General features: G+C 34.1%; 1 protein-coding gene across 2 annotated transcripts in view; it reads left to right on the top strand.

Annotated features, from left to right (window-relative positions):
- NUCB2 (nucleobindin 2) overlaps nt 1–23336 on the top strand; it is a 40656-nt gene extending 17320 nt beyond the window's left edge. For both annotated transcript variants that reach the window (XM_029957187.1, XM_029957188.1), the window contains 12 exons: nt 2651–2794; nt 3515–3622; nt 7203–7329; nt 13882–13985; nt 14785–14970; nt 15160–15250; nt 15843–15901; nt 15997–16089; nt 17114–17203; nt 21824–21994; nt 22708–22789; nt 23193–23336. In XM_029957187.1, coding sequence (XP_029813047.1) covers nt 2651–2794; nt 3515–3622; nt 7203–7329; nt 13882–13985; nt 14785–14970; nt 15160–15250; nt 15843–15901; nt 15997–16089; nt 17114–17203; nt 21824–21994; nt 22708–22785 — 1251 coding nt within the window. In that variant the 3' untranslated portion in view covers nt 22786–22789; nt 23193–23336. The remainder of the gene's footprint in view (nt 1–2650; nt 2795–3514; nt 3623–7202; nt 7330–13881; nt 13986–14784; nt 14971–15159; nt 15251–15842; nt 15902–15996; nt 16090–17113; nt 17204–21823; nt 21995–22707; nt 22790–23192) is intronic.
- Nucleotides 23337–24633: the final 1297 nt, after the last annotated feature.

Raw genomic sequence — 24633 nt, 5'->3', positions numbered from 1 at the left:
CTAGGTTCTGAGCTGTCAGTTCAGAGCCTGATGCAGGGCTGGAACCCACAAACTGTGAGATCATAACCTGAGCCAAAGTCAGATGTTCAACCTAGTGAGCCACCCAGGTGTCCCAAAACTTTCATCCTTTTAAATGGTCATTTGGCCAGCCCATGGGCCTTGCAAAGGTAACAGAAGGTTCAATTCAGAAGTTTTTAAAAAACAAACACAATGATACTTAATTTTTTAAAAAAGGTACAGATATAGCTAATAAATACATGAAAAGATGCTTAATATTATTAGCCAATGAAATGGTAATCAAAATCAAAGTGAGACACCCCTTCACACCTAGAGGTTGGCTATAATAAAAAAGACAGACAATAACGTGTTGGTGGGGATATGGAAAAATTGAAAGCCTCATATATTGCTGGTGGGAATGTAAAGTGGTGCTATGGAAAATAATGTAGCAGTTCCTCATAAATTTAAACATAAAAACACCAAATTGACCCAGAAATTCCATTTCTTGATATATAACCAAAAGAGTTGGAAATGTTAACACAATAACTTGGACACACATGTTCATAGTAGCATTATTCAAACTAGCCAAAAAGAGTAGAAACAACCCAAATTTCTATCAGCTCATGAATTGATAAAAAAAAATATGGTATATACAAAAGCTATATGAAAGAATGAAGTACTGATTCATGTTACAACGTGATTGGACCTTGAAAATATAGTGCTAAATGAAAAAAGCGAGATGGAAAGGCCACACATTTTGTGATTCCATATATGTGAACTGCCCAGAATAGGAAAATCTATATGGACTGAATTATAGGTCAATGGTTGCCAGGTGCTGGGAAAATGGGGGAAAGTGGAGTGACTGCTAGTAGGTACAGGGTTCTTTTTGGAATGATGAAAGTGTTCCCAAAAAGAGACAGTGGTGATAATTGTACAACCGTGTGAATGTACTATGAACCTCTGAATTGTATAATTTAAAAGAGTAAGTTTTGTGGCATGTAAATTATATCTCAAAAACAAACAAACAAAGCATACACCTGTAGTGGACATGAAGCATGAATGAGAAATAAACCTTGTTTGTCATAAAAAAAATAATTGTGAGAAGAGCATTGACTCGTGATGGGAACATATTCTGTGGAGAAACAAAGCATCCTTCTGTTACAGATTCATAGTGCGTAGTAAGCCATCACAAGTTCTGAAAGTCTTACAAATTCAAAAACTTATTTAACTTCATTGAGTCAACATTCCCAAACATTTCATCCTGAAAAACATTAACTCACAATGATCATGTTGACGAACTAGTCTCCTAGAGAAGAATCAGTCTTGGGTTTGAGCATACGTACCTAGGAATTACCTGGAAAGTTTGTTAAAAAAGATTCTGGACCCCACCCCAGAGATTCTGATTCCAGAGGTGTTGGGTAGAGCTTGAGAATCAAGCTCCCACGGAATTTGATTCTTCAGGTTTGAGACCTAAACGTAGAGTAGTATCTTTACAGAATAGACAAACCCTGTACCTTAAATGGGTGAATTCTATGGCATCTGAATTATATGTCAATAAAGATGCTAAAAATTTTTGATATATTAGAAATAGCAGTAAAATGTGAGTTCTGGTGATTTTGTTAATGCAAGACAATGTTCCATGAATTAATTATTTTATTTAAAATTTTCATCTGTAAAATGAGTCACTGCCTTATCTACTATCTAGTTTGGTGGCAAAAATGAGAGGCAGTGTACTCTTCTCCAAATCGTGTTCTTTGTAAAAAGATATGATTTTTAAAAAAGGTCCATGGTCAGCTGAGTTTGGGATATTCTGAGTTAAATAATGCATATTCTACACTGATGGTCAGACCATTATTTTTAACTTGGATCGTAACTAGAGTCTGTATGTATAAAATCAATTAAATATCTGATTTTTATTCATTCTCATTCATGTAGTAGATCCTCCAGAGCTACTAAGATCCTTATGGAGTATAAACTGTTTGGATAAACAAAATTTGAATAATATTGTGGAGTATTAATAGTGGCTTCTCTTTTGTTTCAAGCTTGATATTTTATTGATCTATTTACTTAAGAGATTATTGACCAAAAAGAATTTTTAGCAAATGATTACAGGCTATGATAAAATATGCGCATAAGGTTAAGAAAATATTTTAGCTAGTTGTCTGTATTAATCAACTTATATTTATAGAGTCACTTATTTTAAAAATTAGATTGAAGCTAAATTAGATATATTTAGAAACAATTTTGACTCCCTCTTACTTTGATTTAAAAAATACAGTTTTTCCTTACTTCTCCCTTTCTTAAATTTGGGCTATTTGCTTTTTAAGACTTTCAGAACCTTATTATCATCTTTATTTGAAGGTTTTATAATTAACTAAATGATTTCTTATACTATAAGCAGTTTAAAGTTTTGATTACTTGTCTTTTTAATTTTAGTTGAAAAGCATTTCTCCCCTAATTTTCTTTAGTGATGTTTAAAGCATTATTTTGGATAACTTATAACCCATTTTTTAAACTCTTTCTAGAATTATTTGGTTGTATTAAATTTCTTGAAATTGGATATATTATTAACAGGGCATTGGGAATGCATGCATATATAGTTTGAAGACGTCTTTTTAGGACCTTTCTATCTAAAATTCTACCTTTATTTCAGATGAGGTGGAGGACCGTCTTACTACAATATTATTTTCTCTTGGTTACCTGTCTACTTACTGCTCTTGAAGCTGTGCCTATAGACATAGACAAGACAAAAGTGAAAAATACTCAACCTGTGGACAGTGCAAAGATAGAACCACCAGTAAGTGAAATGATAAATATAACCTCGTGGGAAGAATTTTAACTAAATGCTGCTAATATTTATTACTTATAAAGTTGTACATTTAGGAACTATGTCTGAAATGGCATCAAAAGAGTATTGGATAAGCATATGTTGTTTAATATTAGACAATGTTTATTTATGTAGTTCATATGTTAAATATGAACTACATAAAAATTTTTAAGTTTATTTATTTATTTTGAGAGAGAGAGAAGCAGCAGGGGAGGGGCAGAGAGAGAGAGGGACACAGACGGTCTGAAGCAGGCCTGAATTCGAGGCTCGAACTCATGAACTATGAGATCATTACCTGAGCCAAAGTCAGAGCCACCCAGGCGCCAGTCATAATATATTTCCGTGTAGAGCTCACCAGCCAAGAAAACATTGTATTATATTCAAAGGAGAGATAGCAATGAGGAAAGACAGGTGACAATGAGGTAAAACCAACTAATATTGGTTAAATCTTCATTGTCTAAGCTGTATAGAAAATATACTTTATGTAACAATAAAACATCATATTGGTTCTCATATAAAATTTGTCATTTTAGAAGTAAAACTTTTTAACTTTGTCCAAGCTATCAAAGTAGATACATCTCAATGCCATTTTGTTAGACTTTTTTTTTTAATTTTTTTTAGGATTGTGATCTTTAGATGCAGGGAAGAAAAAGCTTTCAGAAACATTATTGTTTGTTTCTTAATTTGAAGGATACTGGACTTTATTATGACGAATATCTTAAGCAAGTGATTGATGTGCTGGAAACAGATAATCATTTCAGAGAAAAACTACAGAAAGCAGACATAGAGGAAATAAAGGTAAATGTAATTAAGTAATTATTTAACAGACATTAGTGCATCCCAGACACTGACTTAAGTACTAGAAATACAAAGATGAGACTCTTTCCAGGCTCTTCAAGAAACTATAATTTAATCTGAATAAATAGTATCAAGAAAAAGAATAAATATATGATAGGAGTGTAATATGTTTTGGAGATGTAGAGCATGGACACATAATTCAGTATGAAGTGCTGGGAGAAGGGGGAAATCATTCTTCCCGATAGAGGTAGTAGCATCATGCCAATTATTTCCCTGAGTTGTCTTGAGAACAATCTTGTGTTTCCTTTGAAGAATTAATTTGCCCTTTGGAGCTAATTTCCTGGGGTGACTAATATTTAATGTAGAACTTTCAATGTCTCTTATCTACTTCAGGTAGGGATAAGAACATTTTTTTGTGGGTAACAGAAAAGGTGGATAATGGGAAATACAAGAGAGAGACGATCCTGGTTTGGTATAGGGAATACTCTTTTTTAAGTATGCTCCATGCCCTATGTGGGGCTTGAACTCACGACCCTGAGATCAGGAGTCTTATACTCTACTGACTGAACCAGCCAGGTGCCCCAATACTTTTGTAACTGCCTTCTTTCCATAGTCAGCTCCTAGTCTCTATTGGGGCAGAGAGAGACAAAATGAAAAGTTAAATAGTTATTCAATGAAAAAGATGTAAGAATTAAAATCAACAATAAAACTCAAGCCAACAGAATCATTATAAATAACTCATCAAAGACTCTTTTCTCAGGAGAAAATGGGTGAAAAAAGTTAGAATTTGTCCTTTGCTTTTCAGCCAAGTATTTTGAAAGGGGAATCATACTACATTTCTTCCCAAATATTGCTAACTGGAAAGATCATGGCTTTGCCCACATCCCTCCACCGAATATACTTTCATGAAGGATGTCAGTTATTTCTTAATTGTCAAATCCAGTGAACACTTTTTATTCCCTTTCTTAGCGGACTCCTGTGTTTTATCTCAATGGTTCTCAGATTTTAGGGCTTAAAACACAAATTTCTGGGCCCCACCTATAGGCTTTCTGTTTCAGTAAGTCTAGAGCTTGCATCTGAAAAGTTCCCAGTTGGCGCTGATGTCCCTTGGGGACTGTACTTTGAGAACCACTGTTTTATGTAATAATGATGACCGTCTCTCCCTGAGTTTACTGCTTTTTGTTCTGTAACAGCATATTCTCTTAGTTTTCTTTACTTTCTAAACATTCTTTCTTGGTCTTCCTTGTGGGGGATGGGGGTTCATTTTTTTTAAATTCTTCCTCTCAGGCCCCATTGATTCAGTCCTAAAAGGTTTGTCTGCCTGATTGCTAGTTAGATTTGCAGTTTGTGATTGCAAATGCATTTATAAACAAGAGAAAGTAAACCACTAGCTATTTTGTTTCTTAAATTTGGAACATGTATCTAATTACTCATCTATGAGAAAAGTGACCAAAGGACACAACATAAAAGAGATGAATTTTGAAAAGTTACTGATAAATGGAATTACTAAAGCTTAATGTGGCTGTGTTACTTTAAAAAATTACTTTATTGAAATATGATTCACATACCTTAAAACTCTCCCTTTGAAAGCATATAATTCAGTGAGTTTTAGTATATCTAGATGCAACCATTGCGGATATCTCCTTTTAAACAATTTCATTTCCCCTCAAAAGAAACTCTGTGTCCATTAAGCCATCACTCCTCTTTTCCTCACTCTTCTCCACCCTTGACAACCATTAATCTACTTTCTATCTCTATGGATTTGTCTATTTTGGACATTCCACATAAATGGAATTATACATTCTGTGGCCTTTATGTGTCTGGTTTCTTTGACTTAAGCATAGTGTTTTCAAGGTTCGTTGTATTGTAGCTTATATGGGCACATTCATTTCTTTTTTATGGCTGAACAATGTTATTTCTACTTTTTATGCTAGTATAAATAATGATGCTATGAACATTCAGGTGCAAGTTTTTATGTGAACATATGTTTCAATTCTTTAGATATATACCTACGAATGGATTTGCTGGGTCATATGATAATTCCATGTTTAACTTTTTGAGGAACTGCCAAGTTGTTTTATAAAGTGGCTGTACCATTTTATAATTCAAGTCACTTTTTGAGTTTCTCCTTTTTGCTTTAACTATGCTTTAAATTATATGGTTTTTATTTTTATCTTTTCTTTCTTTCTCCAAATTTTTATTTAACATACAGTGTAATACTAGTTTCAGGTATAGAACTTTGTGATTCATCACTTAGAACACCCAGTGCTCATCACAAGTGCCCTCCTTAATCCCCATCACCTATTTAACCCATCCACCCACTCTGCTTCTCTCCAGCAACCCTCAGTTTGTTCTCTGTGGTTAACAGTCTGTTTCCTGATTTGCCTCTTTTTTCCCCCATGTTCATCTGTTTTGTTTCTTAAATTCCGCATATGAGTGAAATCATAAAGTATTTGTCTTTCTCTGACTGATTTATTTCACTTAGCATAATATTCTTTAGCTCTATCCACACTGTTGCAAATGGCAACCCTTCATTCTTTCTGGCTGAGTAATATCCTATTGTATATATAAATCACACTTTCTTTATCCATTCATCAGTTGATGGACATGAGTTATTTCCATAATTAGGCTATTGTTGATAATGCTGCTATAAACATCAGGGTACATGTGCCCCTTTGGATAAATACCTAGTAATACAATTGCTGCATTGTGGGGTTCTTCTGTTTTTAAGGAACTTCCATACTGTTTTCCAAAGTGCCTGCACCTGTTTTCATTCCCACAAACACTGTAAGAGGGTCCCCTTTCTCCATATCCTCACCAATGTCTGTTGTTTCCTGTGTTGTTAATTTTAGCAATTCTGACAGGTATGAGGTGGTATCTCATTATAGTTTTGATTTGCATTTCCCTACTGATGAGTAATGTTGAGCATCTTTTCATGTGTCTGTTAGCCATCTGGATATCTTCTTTGGAAAAATGTCTGTTCATGCCTTCTTCCCATTTCCTAACTGGATTATTTGTTTTTGGGTGTTGAGTTTGAGAAATTCTTTGTATATTTTGGATACTAACTCTTTATCAGATATTTCATTTGCAAATATCTTCTTCCATTCCTTAGGCTGCCTTTTAGTTTTGTTGATTGTTTCCTTTGCTATGCAGAGCTTTTTATCTTGATGAAGTCCCAGTAGTTCATTTTTGCTTTTGTTTCCCTTGCCTTTGGTGACATGTCTAGTAAGAAATTGCTATAGCCCGTGTCAAAGAGACTTCTGCTGTTCTCCCGTAGGATTTTGATGGTTTTCTGGCTCACATTTAGGTCTTTCATACATTTTGAATTTATGCCACATCTTCTTTATCCATTCATCAGTTGATGGACATTTGGGCTCTTTTCATATTGTATGGTTTTTAGATATCTTGATTTGACAGTTACAAACTGGGTGTCCTCTGAAAGAAATTCTTATTGTAATATCAAATTTACCTTAGTCAGAAGTATTTATCACTACTTCATTGTAACCCTAATTTTAACATATTGTGTCTGATCTAAAAATAGAATGAATAAATAAAGCTAATTTGTTAATCTTGTTAACAGAGTGGGAGGCTAAGCAAAGAATTGGATTTAGTAAGTCACCATGTGAGGACAAAACTTGATGAGCTGAAAAGGCAAGAAGTGGCAAGGTTACGCATGCTAATTAAAGCAAAATTGGATTCCCTTCAAGGTAAGTGCTAAAGAAAAGTATGAAAGTTTCAGTATTTCCATGTGAAGGTCAGCACATATGATGTTTTTCTAGTCAAAATTTAATGTTAGTATTGATTTGGCTTCTCTTGATTTTTTAAAATTTGTTTTTTAAAATAGGTAATCCATTTATATCATTCGAAAATCAAAATGATTAGCCTTATTATATCATTAAAAAGGAAGAATGGAAAGTAATGAATTAAGCCACTGATTTACAAGAGGAAGAATAGGGGCAATTGGGTGGCTCATTCGGTTGAGCCCCTGACTTTTTTTTTTTAATGTTTATTTATTTTTGAGACAGAGAGAGACAGAGCACAAGCAGGGGAGGAACAGAGAGAGAGAGGGAGACTCAGAATCTGAATCAGGCTTCAGGCTCTGAGCTGTTAGCACAGAGCCTGATGTGAGGCTCGACCACCTGAACCATGAGATCATGACCTGAGCCGAAGTTGGAGGCTTAACCAACTGAGCCACCCAGGCGCACCCCCACTCCTGCCCGACTCTTGATATTTGCTAAGGATGATCCCAGGGTGGTGGGATTGAGCCCTGCATCATGCTCTGCACTGAGCCTGGAACCTACTTGCGATTCTCTCTCTCTTACCCTCTCCTTCTGCCCCTCTCCTCCACTCACACATTTTTTCTTTCTCTCAAAAAAATTAAAAATTAAAAAAATAAAAATAAAGGAGGAAAAATAACATTCAAGCAAACCGAAAGAGAGAAAATCTAATTATAACGATTTCCATAAGTGACAGACTGTCAGAGAGCTAGCTCCAAAAAACACCAGCCCCAGAGAGTGTCAAAAGGAATTCTATCAAACCATTAAAGAACAGATTATCAATGTGATTTAAACTACTCCAGAGCATAGAAAAAGAAGGAAAGTTTTCTCGCTCTTAATATGTATCGATGCTGGGGGCTCCTGGCTTGCTCAGCTGGTTGAGCGTCTGACTCTGGTTTCAGCTCAAGTCATGATCTCATGGTTTCATGAGTTTGAGCCCCGCATTTGCCTGTGCGCTGACAGTGCCGAGCCTACTTGGAACTGTCTCCCTCTCTCCGTCTCTCTCTGCCCCTCTTTAGCTTATGCTCTTTCTCTCAAAATAAATAAATAAATATTTTAAAAAATACAACAAAATGTGTATTGATGCCAAAACCAAAATTATTTATTGTATGTTAAAAGAACACAATATATATTACAAGTGGATTTATTTTAGGAATGCAGGATGGGCTTAATATTAGGAAACCTAATACTATAAATCATCACATGAATAGAAATAAGGAGAAAAAATTTGATGTGATAAAAGAAATCAAGAAGTCAAAAGATAAATGATAAATTGGAATAAATCTTTGAAATTTATATCTCTTAAAATTAAGATTTGAATTTTTTTAGAGTAGTTTAAGGTTCACAGCAAAATTGAGGGGAATGTCCAGAGATTTCCCATATATCCCTACCCCCCAAACATGTATAACCTCCTTTATTACTAACATCACCCATCATCCACCAGAGTGGTACATTTGTTATAACTGATGAACCTACATTGATACATCATAATCACCTAAAGTCAATAGATTACATTAGAGTTTATTCTCGGTATTGTACATCTCTGGACAAAGCTATAATGACATGTATCTACCAATATAGTATCATGAAGAGTAGTTTTACTGCACTAAAAATCCTCTGCCTATTCGTGCTACCTTATTCTTTTAATTTTAGACTCTGAGAAGATTAAATAACTATGAAATAGAATTTTTGAAATATGATTATATCAAGAGATAAGAAAGTAATCTCATAGGGCACATGACCATCTCCGTATCTACAGAAAAGGCCTTTGACAAAATTTGACACCGTTCTTTACTATAAAAAAGTAATAAATAGTAATCCGTAGATACTTCTGTAACACGATCAGGTATGTCCAACTCAGCCACATCATACTGAGTAAAGAAATACAAGTATGTATTCTAACTAAAATCAGGAACAAGACAATGATCACCACTACTAATCAATATTGCATTAGAGGTACTAGCCAAAACAATGACATAAACAAAAAAAGGTGGAGGTAAAGTAATTGAAAAGGAAGTAATAAAACCATTTCTGTTTGCAGGTGATATAATTATATACTTGGAAACTCAAAGTAATTGACTTAAAAACTTAGCATAAACAACAGGAAAATTCAGTAAGGTCAACTGAATATGCAGAAATCAATTTTTCATATGCAAATAACAGCCAGTTACAAGATATAATGGAACTAAAGACTCCATTTCCCAATACCAACAAAGATAAAATACCAGAATAAAACTATTAAGAAATGTATAAGACTTATATCAAGCTTTAAAATACTCCTGAAGGGTGCAAAAGTAGACTTGAAAAAAATGAGAAGACATAACATCATTTTGATTCAAAGAGTCAATATTATAAACATGTCAATTTTACTTAGGTTAATTTATTTAATTAATTTATTTATTTTTATTATTTTAAATATACTTTATTGTCAAGTTAGCTAACATACAGAGTATACAGTGTGCTCTTGGCTTTGGGAGTAGATTCCCATGATTCATCACTTATATACAACACCCACATACTTAGGTTAACTTATAATCTTAACATGGTCCAAATAGAAATATATACTTTTGGTACTAGCCAAGTTAATTTTAAAGTTCATATGAAAAAAGGAAACAAGCAAGATAAACTATATACCTCTGTTAAAAGAAGAACAATGAAGGACTAGATAGATATATGAAGTCTTAAAATATATCACTAAACTTCAGTCACTAGAACTGTATCATTTTGGCATATAAGTAGGAAGACCAGTGGAACTTAAAAGAAATTCCAGAGCACTGGGTATTATATGTAAGTAATGAATCACTAGATTCTGTTCCTCAAGCCATTATTACACTATATGTTAACTAAGTTGGATTTAATTAAAGTTAAAAATATAATAATAACAGAAATTTCAGAAAAAGTAAATGTGTTTAGAATTTAGTTTGATTAAAAGTGGTATTTTGGAGCACCTAGATGGCTCAGTTCGTTGAGCATCTGACTTCCACTCAGGTCATCTCACAGTTTTTGAGTTCAAGCCCTGCGTCAGGCTCTCTGCTGTCAGCCCAGAGCTTGCTTCAGATCTTCTATCTCCCTCTCTCTACCCCTTCCCTGCTCACACTCTTTCTCAAAAATAAATAAACATTAAAAAAGAAAGTAGTATCTCATTATTAAATAAAGATAGATTTTTAAAAACAACAGTGTTGCTACAATTGGATAGCCATTTGGGAAAAGGTACAATTAGATCTCTATCTCATATACCTCAGAATAAGTACAAATAAATCAATAATACCATAAAAGTACTAGATGACAACGTAGATGAATTTCTTTATCTTGAAATGGCCTAATATGAAAAAAAAATCAATAGGCCAGATTGAACAAGTGGGAAGACCCTTCAAGCTGGTTCCTGTGTCTTTGTTTGTGCTCCCATAGCTTGGTTATCTGGGTGGCTCACAGGCATTAATAAACATCTGAACATTTACTCATGGTGAATAGTAGTTCTTAAACTTTAGATTGCATGGGCATCACCCAGGCAGCTTGTTAAAAATGGAGATTACTGGAAGCACTTGGGTGGCTCAGTCAATTGAGCATCCAACTTTGGCTCAGGTCATGATCTCGCAGTTCATGAGTTCAAGTCCCACACTGGGCTTTCTGTTGTCAGTGCAGAGCCCACTTCAGACCCTCTGTCCCTCTCTCTCTGCCCCTCCCCTGCTTGCACTCTCTCAAAAATAAATAAAACCTTTAAAAAATATTTTTAAAATGTAGGTTACTGGATCTTACCTCTAGATATTCTGATTCTGGGGATGAGTAATATGCATTTTAAACATGTACTTCTGGTCAATGGATCAGATTGGAGAAATGCTTGTATAGAGCATTAAACTCCCTGCCAGTGAATAGATGTAGAAAACAAGTCCCAAATACTCATTATCCTGGGATTAAGAATATCAGTGAGAGGTAAATTGAACTTCAAGTGGTCAGACGTAGAAGGTAATTCCATCCTTGAAGCTAGGGCCTAAGGTGTTTTGAGATTACTTTCTTCTTAGACAACCTCCATCCCCTCAATCTTGGCAATATTTTCTTCATTTCAAACAGGGGCTAAATTTCATTTTATAAAGAAAACTGCTGCTTAGAAAACTTAGAAATATTGTCTCATTGATTCAGAATTTATGAATTACAATTTCTAATAATTTGAAGAAAGACTTAAAGGTCCTTTTTTTGGTGTAATTTTTGAAGTAGGTAATACATTCACATGCATTAAAACCAGAAAGAGTTAAGTATAAGCATATAGCAAAAGTGCTCTGATATTTTTATACTCTATCAGTTCCACTACCCTAAACATGATCCTTCCTGTTATAAGCAAATAAAAATCAAGGCCTTATTTTTCCTCTTTTTATGCAAAAGATAGCATGTAATATGCATGTTGTGCCTTGTATGTTTTGTTTAACAACATATTTTGGAGATCTTTCTGTATTAGTACGTAGACACACTCTTCCTTAAAAAAGAATTTTTTTTTACAAATAGATTTCCATTTTATGGATATACCATAATTTATTTAACTAGGCCTCTGGTGATGGGCATTTGGGTTATTTCTAGCAAACACTCTTGTACACACATCATTATCCATGTAAAATTATCTGTAGGAAAAGTTCCCCATAGAGAAATTATATACATGTATATGTGTTTTGTAATTTTGATAGACATTGCTTCCTCCACAGAGGTTGTATCAATTCATACTCTCACCAGCAATAATTTCTCACATCCTTGCTATAGTATATATCTTCAAATTTTAAGAATTTTACCATTCTGGGGCACCTGGGTGGCTCAGTCGGTTAAGTGTACGACTCCTGGTTACAGCTCAGGTCATGATCTCCCAGTTCGTGAGTTTGAGCCCCACATCGAGTCCCACATCGGGCTCTGACTGACAGTGCAGGGCCTGCTTGGGATTGTCTCTCTCCCTCTCTCTCTGCCCCTCTCCCGTTCATGCTCTCTCTCTCTCTCAAAATAAATGTAAAAACAATTTTTAAAAAAGACAGTTTTACTATTCTGTTAGATGATATAATAGTGCAGTTTTCATGTATATTTCTCCTATTTTGAGTGAGGTTAAGCATCTTTTCATGTATTACATTGTCTCTGGTCAGATCCTTTAGTTCTTGGTCTTATAACAAATCTTTTCTTCATAAAGTAAAATTTGTACAGTGCCATACTAAGAATTCAGTGAAAGCTTAACTGAACAAAACTTAGCAGTTTCTTACTTCCTAGTATAAGAAAATGTTCCAAGGCTCATCTTGTACCCACCCTGCCCCAGCCCTGGAATGAGCTATTTCTCTGAGGATTCCTGGTTCATTTTATTGTAGAATGATATTACAAACCAAAGACTGGCACTAGGTGCACTCATTGCTTTTGGAATATATTTTCTTCTTGCCATTTTCATTAGACAGAGGTAGGAAATATATGCGTGTCTATGTACATTAACATATGCAGGCTCACACATTTATGTATATACACATGCATATGCCTGTAAAACACACATGTATATATACATAAACATATTCATATTTTAGAAATAAATTTACACAGATAGTGCTAAGTCCTATCCATTTCCAGATATCTTTCTTGTGTTCCATGATCCCATATTTGTACATTCCTTTTTTCTAAGTGAGAACCCAGACTTTTAACACATCAACACATGTACCTATTTTGCTCAATTCTATTATTCAACTAAAATAGTCCAGACTCACTTTACCCACTCAACTGCAATAAAAAAAACTATTCACAAAGAAAAACAATAGCTATTTCTTTAAAAATAAGTCCTAATCCAAATGAATTTACCTATTTTAGATTTTTATTGTGCCATAAAGGATTGATTGGAGCAGCATACAAAAAATTCCTTCATAAAAATTTTAGAACAATTCTTTTTAGGAATTCTACTTAGGGGTTCCTGGGTGGCTCCCTCAGCTAAGCCTCTGTTTCTTGATTTTGGCTCAGGTCATGATCTCATGGTTCATGTGTTCAAGCCCCATGTTGGGCTCTACACTGACAGTGCAGGGTCTGCTTGGAATTCTCTCTCCCTCTCTCTCTGCCCCTCCCCCACTCACACGCTCTGTCTCTTTCTCTCATAAAGAATAAACTTAAAAAAAGAAATTCTATTTAGATCTTTGATGAGGACAGTATATTAAATTTGTCTAATTAAAAGTAGGAAATTTGGTAGTTTTCCAATAATAAGAAAGTTTTTACTGTAATTATACTGGTAGTCAACCAGCCTTTGCAGAAATAATAAAGTGTACATATTACATTGTATCCCATTCTAGATTCAAGGACACTACCTTTGCCTAGAATAACCATATGTACAATATTCTAAAAGAAAATATCAACATTTAATGTAAAAATTTGAATATTCTTATAATATCCTATAGGAATAAATATGAATGCTTATTCTTATGTATCATTTATATTAATGTTTCTAGCTTTTATTGCATTATTATTTACCATCTTCTCATTTTCTTTCAGATACGGGCATAGACCATCATGCTCTTCTAAAACAATTTGATCACCTAAACCACCTGAATCCTGACAAGTTTGAATCTACAGATTTAGATATGCTAATCAAAGCGGTGAGAATAATTCCAAAAAATGTCTTTGTTGTCCCTTTGAGGTTTTCTAATTTGATAAATTCAATGAAGTGGCAATAGAATTCTTAGATACTCTCTAGAGTATCTTTAAAGGGAGATAGCTTAACCCCTATGACTACAGAAAATAATGTGGACATAACAGTCTCTAACCCCTTGCCCACAGTTCCAAAATCCAAAGCACTATAAAAGTTGAAACCTGGCTTGAATTATAGTAAGGCAATGTATAGTTTTTATTTAATCTACTTCATTGAATATTCAGGGACTTTGCTGAGGAAGTATTAATCTCTTTGATTATAGACCCTGCATAGATATTCTACAATATGGCATATATGTCATATTCTCTTTCTAAAATTAGAAAATTCTGGAACACATCTGGGCTCTGGGATTTTTAGGTAAGAGTTTGAAGACCTCTCCTGTTGTACTGTATGGAGTACAACAAACCAGATGTTGTAGCCTTGGTATTAGTTTAGTTAAGTGGTTAGAAACTGTTCTAGTTTTGTACACTGTACATATTTGACATAGTCCCTTCTTTCTTTTTAAAATCAGTTTATAAATTACTTGCTTATGAGGAGCTTTCCAAAGTTGAGGCTTGCTTTGAACTATGAGTTTCTTTGAGTGCCTACATCTGGTAATAATAATGACTAAAATAAAATGGTAGAATTTAAGAGTCCAGTGATTTCTGGTCCTTCTATACTATCTTCTGTTAGAGAGTATGCTATGTGCAAGAATGGCTTTATTTATATTTTCAAACACTTCTTGTAATTTAATTTAAATATTAAAGGCGACAAGTGATCTGGAACACTATGATAAGACTCGGCATGAAGAATTTAAAAAATATGAAATGATGAAGGAACACGAAAGGAGAGAATATTTAAAAACACTGAATGAAGAAAAGAGAAAAGAAGAAGAATCCAAATTTGAAGAAATGAAGAAAAAGCATGAAAATCATCCCAAAGTTAATCATCCAGTAAGGATTATGACTTTATGAGATCATAATTAGATGAAGATACTTCTTTTGTATCAGTAAAATTTTATTATAAGTTATTAGTACTTTAGATTCTTAATTCTGCAAAGTTTCTCAAATTTGTATTTTATATTCAGTCTATATACATAGATTATATTTTGTTTTGAGTATTTTTTAAAAATTGATTCACAGGGAAGCAAAGATCAACTAAAAGAGGTATGGGAAGAGACTGATGGATTGGATCCTAATGACTTTGACCCCAAGACATTTTTCAAATTACATGGTAACAGATTTGATACAAATATTAATATTTATATCTGCTGTTTGAAAAATTATAGTTGCTTTTCTTAACTCATTTTTGCCAAGGTCTGTTATTGAGTCCTAATGACAATAACTGTTGAGCGTTTTTCTCTTGGGTACTATCATGGTCTTTAGTGCTGATCTGCAGCATAAATTATTGTAGGTCAGTAGCTGTGTCTTTTACTTGCTTTTACTGTTGAGTCATTACCACTTGGCAAAGTTCTCTGTAAACTGAAGGTATTTCTGTGACTGACTAGGTTATATCCAACACACTTTATGCTGTGACATTAAAATGTACTTTACTCCTATATCATATTGTTTCACCTTATATTTTTGAAAAAACTGGTTAGGATATATCTTTCTAAAAAAACTATTATGAATTACGAATACGTAGTAAATTGTTATGAGTTGGACTGATCTGAGGCTTCATGAAGAGGAGGAAACATTTTTCTGTAGCATATGGATGCTTCATGTCAGTACAACTTTTGCAAGCCAGTTGTGAAGAGTTGTATCTTAATTATTTATTTTTGAAGGTATTAAAATCAATTTTTGTGTTTGTGACTTTTAAACTTCAGATGTCAATAATGATGGCTTCCTAGATGAACAAGAACTAGAAGCCCTATTTACCAAAGAGGTAAATGAGTTCAGTAAGTGTTCAGTGTTTTTGCTCTCTTCTTTCCTTTTACTATCTTCCTTTCTTTTATGTTGGTTTTAAACTTTTCTTTTTAGTTGGAGAAAGTATATGACCCCAAAAATGAAGAAGATGATATGGTAGAAATGGAGGAAGAACGGCTTAGAATGAGGGAACATGTAATGAATGAGGTATGCTCTAAAATTTTAAGATTATATGTTACTTTGATGGATTATTCAAGTTCTTGCAATAAATCTTACCAGAAAGTGGAAAATAAATATACAGAATTGGTATTTCATTGGATTTTGAATTTTTGATCCAGAATATTCAGTAAATTCCCTTAGTGTAGATAAAATTATTTTCTAACAACATTAAAATATTTTAAAATTTAAAAGATTTTTATTTAAAAGATTAAGATGCCTTTGCATATCTTTTAGAAGAAAAAAATAACTTGGTCCATTATTTGCTATTTTAAAAGTCTGCATTTTTATTAAGAAAAATTAAAAAAAAACAGTACCTTAATGGTTTATCATAACAGATATTTACTTATTGTCCACATTATTAAGCTGAGAACTTAGGCAGGGTAGCCAAAGCCCACTATTTTGAGTCAGTGATTTTCAATATTTGACCTGTTGGTGATGAATTGGGATTTTTGTTGACTGCTGGCATCCCAAGTGCTAAATGAGTTTCTTTGGTCATTAGGGGATTCACTTTTGTAACTGAATTTGCTGTAGTTTATAAGAGCCATCAAAGAGGCTTGGGAGAAATGGTCAACTTTAATTTTGGTTTAGATAGTTGTTTTTAAGAAAAATGTTGAGAGTACTCTAATGTAAACTTCTTTATTCTTGGCTAAAACAGTCCTCTTTCTGGAAAGGTTATTTTTCTTTGGATTATACATGGTGTGGTGAGGGAGGAAGGCAATAATAGCCTAACCAGTTAGATCAGCAGACTTAAGGGTGGTGATTGATCTTTGAGGGTAATCAGGGATATAGATATCACTGAAATCTGAATTATACAGAAGATAATAGTACCAATTTTTTTATTTTAATGTAATGTTGAGGATTCTAGTTTTCTTCCTTCCACCATTTCTGTGGATATTGTGGATGTTAGGCTAGCCTTAATTGCTGTATGCTTATGTAGTAGCATCTATAAGAAGGCAATTTCTAGTAGAATGAGAAAGAGTTATATTATTTACATAAACTTTTTTTTAATCAGGTTGATGCTAACAAAGACCGACTAGTGACTCTAGAAGAGTTTTTGAAAGCTACAGAAAAAAAAGAATTCTTGGAGCCAGATAGCTGGGAGGTAATAACCTACTTGAAATGAGATGTATGGTTCAAGAAATTCTACATCAGTTTTTTCTACTTTTTAACTTTTATTCCCCATTATGTTTGCATGTGGAACCTTGCTATCTTGGCTTTTATGTCAAATGTTACTATAAAATAATGAACTCGATTTTTTGGAAAGCTTGTGGCAATTGACCTTTTATTTATAACCAAGTTACATATAATTAGAAGTCTTTTTAAAATTGCACTTTTTCTAAGTGTGGAAATTAGAAGTATATATACATTTATTTAAAAAAAACTTTTTTTAATTTTCTGAGAGAGAAAGACAGAGCATAAGTGGGGGAGGGGCAGAGAGAGAGGGAGACACAGAATCCAAAGCAGGCTCCAGGCTCTGAGCTGTCAGCACAGAGCCCGACCTGGGGCTTGAACCCATGAACCATAAGATCATGACCTGAGCCAAAGTCGTATGCTTAATTAACCAACTGAGCCACTCAGGTACCCCCACATATAGATACATTTAAAGAATAAATTAGAATGATAAGAATTATTCCAAGGTAGACACTTAATTTATGCATTAAAATAGTTTGTATATATAGTATATGCACACATAGAACACAGTGTATAGTGTACTGTCTTATTTTTAAATTACATGTACACATAAACTCCTATCTCTATATTTTAAAAATGGCTTCACACTGTGTAAATGTCTTATATGTTTGGGAAGTTCTGTTTTTTTTAAAATTAACAATATTTCATGATGCCATTCCTCAAAAAGCATAGTTTAAAAATCACTCCTTAGCCAGACACTGGGGTGGCTCAGTGGGTTAAGTGTTTGCCTTTTGATTTTAGCTCAGGTCATGATTGCACAGTTCGTGGGTTCCAGCCCTGTGTCAGTCTCTGCGCTGACAGGGTGGGGCCTGCTTGGAATTCTCTCTTTCCCTCTCTCTCTGCCGCTCCCCTGCTTGTATATACATGCTTTCTCTCTGTCTCTTACAAACTAAATAAATAAACTTTAAAATTAAAAAAAATTACTCCTTAGCATTCAATTCTGTGGTTGTACCATAGTTTATACAACCATTCAAACTGATTTAGCCATTTGAATCAGTTTCACTTTTTTTTTATTGTAGTAGTTAACACTATGATGACTCTCTACTTGTTCAGACACTTTTAGGCATCTATGATTATTTCTTTGGGATTGAGTCCTAAGATTAGAACTGTTTTCAAGGTTTATGAACATTTTTAGTTCCTAACTATGTCTTGTCAAATTGTTCAAGAAAGGTATCTCAATTTATTCCATGGCTTACTGTGCACACACATTTAAAAATTTTTTTTAATGTTTTATTTATTTTTGATACAGAGAGAGACAGAGCACGAGAGGGGGAGGGACAGAGAGAGGAGACACAGAACCGGAAGCAGGCTCCAGGCTCTCAGCTGGCTGTCAGCACAGAGCCTGACGCAGGGCTCAAACCCATGAACGTGAGATAGACCTGATCTGAAGTCGGAGGCTTAACTGACTGAGCCACCCAGGCGCCCCTGTGCACACACATTTTTAAAAGAATAGTTGAGAGGTAGCAACCAGAAGAGACTGAAGAAAAAACATTGTCATTTCCCATACAAAGTATAAAAGATCACCATTTCAATTTGATTTTTAATTGTCCAGAGAATAGCTCCAGATAGGGTGACCAACTGTCTTGGTTGAAGTGAGTTTCCTGGGGTTTAGAAGGTTTTGGTGCTAAAACAAGGGCAGTCCCAGGATGACAGTTTATCATCTTAGTTAGAGATTAAAGAAGTCAGCCTTTTTTGCCATACATTTTTTTCCTACATTTGTAATATTTCTGGATTTTGGTGAAGAAGAGAGGAATGCTAGGATTATTTGAATATGCACTCCCTTTATTGCTTCTGGTGAACTTCATCAATAGATAATTGCATATTTTTTTTCATTTTGACATAATTTTAGATTTACAAAAAAGGTGTAGGAATAGACAAGGAATTCCTGAAAACCCTTCCCCCAGATTTCCCATTCTACTACAATTATTCTCTCTCTTTTTCTCTTTCTCTATTTTTAGTCTGTGCACATGTGTGTGTATTTATATATAACATACATGATTTTCTTGAGAGTAAGTTACACATGATGCTGCTTTGACCTTAAATACTTCACTGTGTATTTTTTGCAAACAAGGATTTATCTTGCATAATCACATTAAGATTACCAATGCTACACACATAATACTCTTCACTGGTCTTTAGACGTTGTTGAGATTTTTGTCAATTTCCCTAATACTGTCCTTTGTAGCAAAAGAACATCCAGGATCATACATTGAATTTAGTTGTAATGTCTTCCTAGTCTCCTTTGATCTGAACCAGTTCCTGAGTCTTTGTATCTTATGGCATTAATATTTCTAAAGAGTATAGACCAGTTATTTTGTAGAATGTCCCTCCATTTTATTCAGTTTGCTCTTTACTTAGGATTCCTACTTTAGGTAGGAATCCCACCAAAGTGATGCCAAATGCATCATACCACTGAGCATAGGCTGCTAATTAGTCTCATAACTGGCAGTGTTAATTTTGATTATTTGTTAAGATGGTGTCTACCAGCTTTCCCTACTATTTTCCATTTTGTAATTTATTTTTTATGTTTTTTTTTTTTTAATGTTGAGAGACAGAGAGAGACAGCATGAGCAGGGGAGGGTCAGAGAGAGAGGGAGAAACAGAATCTGAAGCAGGCTCCAGGCTCTGAGCTGTCAGCACAGAGCCCAACACGAACCATGAGATCATGACCTGAGCCAAAGCCAGACGCTTAACCGACTGAGCCACCCAGGCGCCCCTATTTTGTAACTTAAAAAGTGTTTTGTCTAACTCTCCATACTGCCAGAATCAGAAGTCAGCATTAGGAAAAAATTCACTTGACATATCAAAAGGATTTCCAAATACTAATTGTAAGCATTATTTTATAGTTATTGAGAAGCTTAAATGTTTTCTCAGGGCTATACATTTATTCTTTTACTGTTTATTTTAAAAAGATAGTGCTGCTATAAACACATTTTTATATAAAGCTTTTAATGTGGTTAGGGTTATTTAATAGGATGAATTCTCAATGTAGCATTACCAAGACCAAGAGAAGCTTTTTAAGATGGTTCATATATTTTGTAAAAGTACTTTTTGAAAGAACTGTACCAATTTACATTATCACCAATAAAAAATGAAAGTGCTATATTTAAAAAAAAATTTCTGAGGGTATACTCTGAGATTATTTACTAATTTTAGCATCCATTGATGATTCTAGCCAGAAACCATTGTTACTATGATTGTTGACAAATGGTGGTTTTCTAATCATCATTCCTTGTACGTTTTATTAGTTGGTCTTCTACAGTAAGGAAAACTGTCCCTTCCCCCATCTCTGTTTATTTGAGTGGAGGCTCATGGCTTCTTATTTTATTCAATAAGCTTGAATCCTTACTATCCTTATTTATTTTGATGCCCAAATTGCCCCAGATTTGGCTAGTAGTAGTTTCTTCAAACTGGATTTTGTGTCCTCTTGGCATGTTACCTATTATTCTTTGAGGACTTCCTTACTTTTTAGCATAATAAGATTTCAAGGCTCATCTTGTTCTTTCTCATCCCACCTCTAGAGTCAGCCATTTTTATGAGGAGCACTGGTTCTTTTCAGTGGAGATTGATATCACAGACCAGGATCTGGGCACTGGATGTGTTCCTTGCTACTGGAGTACCATTGCTTCTAGGGTTAGTCAGATAACAGAGTTGGGGAATTTAAAAAACAATGTGTATGTATGTGTGTGTTTATATTTATATATTTATATTTGTATTATGTGTTTGTGTATATGTACAATTATACACACACACAGATACATCCATATTCATCTTCATATATTTAGCTTTCCATAATATATTAAAACTTAATGAGTTCACACTGATACCTCTTTAAATTTCAGTCCAATGCTTCCAATTCCAGTACAACATTCTGCCTCTTCTCCTTTCCATATTTCCTAGGAAATCTGGCTCCTATTTTCCACAATATTATTCCACTTATTTCCTTAATCCTAGGATGTACAAATTATTTCAGAATTGCTAAACTCTGCAAAACAAGAATTGATTATTTGTTTAGATTTTTGTTCTTGTTTTTAACCTGAGCATATAGTCAAAACTCTGTGGTTAAAAGTTTCTTGGGTTAGTTTTTTCCCCTCTCCCTGTTGTGTTTTATTCACTTAAAATAAAAGTATTATTTATTTTCTTCTGTTTATAGTCAATTTGGGGAGTTTTCCTGTCCTTGTGGATTTTAACCTCTTTTTTTGAGTGTGTGAAACACTGACATGTTTCTAAAAATCAAATCTGTACAGAAAATGTGTACTCATAGAAATGTGACTTCTTTTCCCCTATTTGCTCTTTTCTACCCAGTTTTTCTCCTTGTTTTGTAGGTAACCAATTTCATTAGTCTTGGGTTTTTCCTTTCTGCTCAAAAAGTATATAAATATATATTTTTTTCTTATTTCTCTTTCTTTCTTACCAAAAAGGTATAATACTATAGATACTCTTTTGTACTTTGCTAATCATAGAATTTTGAAGCTGAATCAGATATTGTTGTATATTTAAGGTTATTCTCTCCTTATTTTTTTTCTTTTAGACATTGGATCAGCAACAGTTCTTCACAGAGGAAGAACTGAAAGAATATGAAAATCTTATCTCTTTACAAGAAAATGAACTTAAGAAAAAGGCAGATGAGCTTCAGAAACAAAAGGAAGAGCTACAACGTCAGCATGACCAACTTGAGGCTCAGAAGCTGGAATATCATCAGGTGGCATTTTATAAAATGATTGTGGCATTAGAAAGAGTTTTAGGTGCTTTTTTAAAAGCATGTGCTTTTGTAATATAATATTTCAATGTACTATTAGCTATAGTATTTTACATTTTAGTATTTTAAGTTTATTTATTTATTTTGAGAGACAGACTATAAGTGGGGGAGGGGCAGAGAGAGGAAGAAAGAATGCCAAACAGGCTCCCTCGTGCCAGCACAGACCCCATTGTGGAGCTGAAACCCATGAAACCATGTGCTCATGACCTGGACTGAAACTAAGAGTCAGATGCTTAACCAGCTGAGCCACCCAGGCACCCCAAATTTTTGTATTTTTAAAATTGCTTTGTTGAATATGAATCTAAATTTTAATTTTTTAAGTTTATTTATTTATTTTGAGAAAGAGAGGGCATGTATAACCAGGGGAGGGGCACAGAGACAGAGAGCAGAGAGAATCCCAAGCAGGCTCTGCATTGTCCACACAGAGCTATACACGGGGCTCGATCTCACAAACCATGAGATCATGACCTGAGCTGAAATCAAGAGTCAGATGCTTAACTGACTGAGCCACCCCGGTATCCCAGTTAATCTAAATCTTAAGAGTCTGAATATCTCATTTTGGAAAACAATTTTCAATTAGTTTGTTGTGATTTGTTAAAAGTCACGAGAAAATAAAATAATACCTACTTTTAAGATATTCTTTTTCCATTTACTAGGTCGTACAACAGATGGAACAAAAAAAATTACAACAAGAAATTCCTCCATCAGGGCCTGGTGGAGAATCAAAGTTCTAGCCACGTATGCAACTTTATTTTTTTGTTTAAGGACATAAAAAATTTATTACAAATGTAATTTCAAATCATTACTGTCTATGCTATTTTATATATATTTGTGGAAATGGCACAACTTGTACTGCAGAAAAATGAAAAGGCTTCTAAAGTTTTTATGCCTCAGTATATTTAAAAAACCATATAATTTGATAGATATATTTATGGTGAAAAGATTTATTTCAACTTATTCACAATTATTTTCTAACCAGTTATTGATATTGTCAGAGAACATGTTTTTTAATTGTAATCTGATTAGCTAAGTATTTAAAAAAATGCTCTATATTTATGTTCACATATATGTACATATACTGAGATTTTTTATATATATATATATATATATATGTAAATACAAGGTTTTTTTTTTTGAACAGACATTTAAAGTCCGAAGTCCACCAGAACTTGGAAGAAAACTGTTCAGTCAACATCTGCGTCATCTTTTTATCATCCTTCCTTTTTCTCTGCTCAATAAATATTTTAAAGCATATATGAAATAAAGGAAGATATGTTTTAAATGAGAACACCTTTTTTTTTTTAGGACACAGATACTTAAAGATTGAAGTCTCCCAGAACTAGAAAGGATACAAACTCAATATCTGCTCTCACTTTCACACCTCTCTTCTTTTTAATTTGCTCTCCTTTAGTGATTTAAGTAAGTGGCCATAATTATGCCATGATGCAATGAACTGGTTAGGTGAGAAAGCTCCGCAGTGCTTTTTAAGTAAATTTATATTGCTGTCACTTCCTCATAAGGTTAGTCTTTTTGGGTGTTTATCATCCTCTGTCTCAGTAAGTCTCTTTGATGGTAATAATGCTTCTCCTGAGAAGATCATAGTTTCCCCCAGGGTTTCCTATTAACTTCGTCCCCCTTTCAGCAAATTTAACTGCTAGAAATTCTTCTATGGAATAGCTCTTGTTACCACTTCAGGTCATTTTATTTGTTTGTTTGTCTTTAAATTTTTATTTAATTTATTATTTTTAAAAATTTACATCCAAGTTAGCATATATTGCAACAATGATTTCAGGAGTAGATCCCTTAATGCCCCTTACTCATTTAGCCATCCCCCCTCCCACAACCCCTTTAGTAACCCTCTGCTTGTTCTCCATATTTTAGAGTCTCTTATGATAATTTTTGTCCCCCTTATTTGTTTTTATTTTGCTTTCAATTCTATCACTTAAGATCAGGTTCTACTACATGTAACAGAAAAACCAAAGATAACAGTGTTTTAATTTAAATACAAGTTTCTCCCTCTTATACAAAAGAAATCTGGAGGTAGGTGGTGTCCAGGTTCCAGCCTCTCTGCTCTGCTCTCCTCAGTACATGACTTTTATCCTCGAGTTACCTCATTCTCACTGTCCAGGATTGTTTTTGGAGGCACTGGGGAAGGGGAGGAAAAGAAACTTTCCCCAGTTGAATCAGCCTCCTGGGGGCAGTTTTCCTGGAGGACCGCACAGCATTGGAACTTGTGTCTCATTGGCCATATAACTGCTAGGGAAGCTGAGAAATACATGTGGCAATTGGACCAGCTAAAAGTTAGGATCTTTAACTAAAGAAGAAGGAAAGAGGTCATGTTTGGTAGGCAACTTTTGGTTTTAACCCAGACAGTTTTTTTTCCCTTTTTTTTTCCATAATATTTTATTGTCAAATTGTTTTCCATACAACACCCAGTGCTCTTCCCCTTAAGTGCCCTCCACCATCACCACCACCTCTTTTCCCCCCTCCCCCTTCCCCTTCAACCCTCAGTTCATTCTCAGCATTCAATAGTCTCTCAAGTTTTGCATCCCTCTCTCTCCCCAACTCTCTCTCCCTCCTCC

Source organism: Suricata suricatta, chromosome 11 (assembly GCF_006229205.1).
Source record: "Suricata suricatta isolate VVHF042 chromosome 11, meerkat_22Aug2017_6uvM2_HiC, whole genome shotgun sequence".
Lineage (NCBI taxonomy): Eukaryota > Metazoa > Chordata > Mammalia > Carnivora > Herpestidae > Suricata > Suricata suricatta.
Note: the sequence above shows the minus strand (reverse complement) of the source record. Positions and strands in the feature narration are given on the sequence as shown.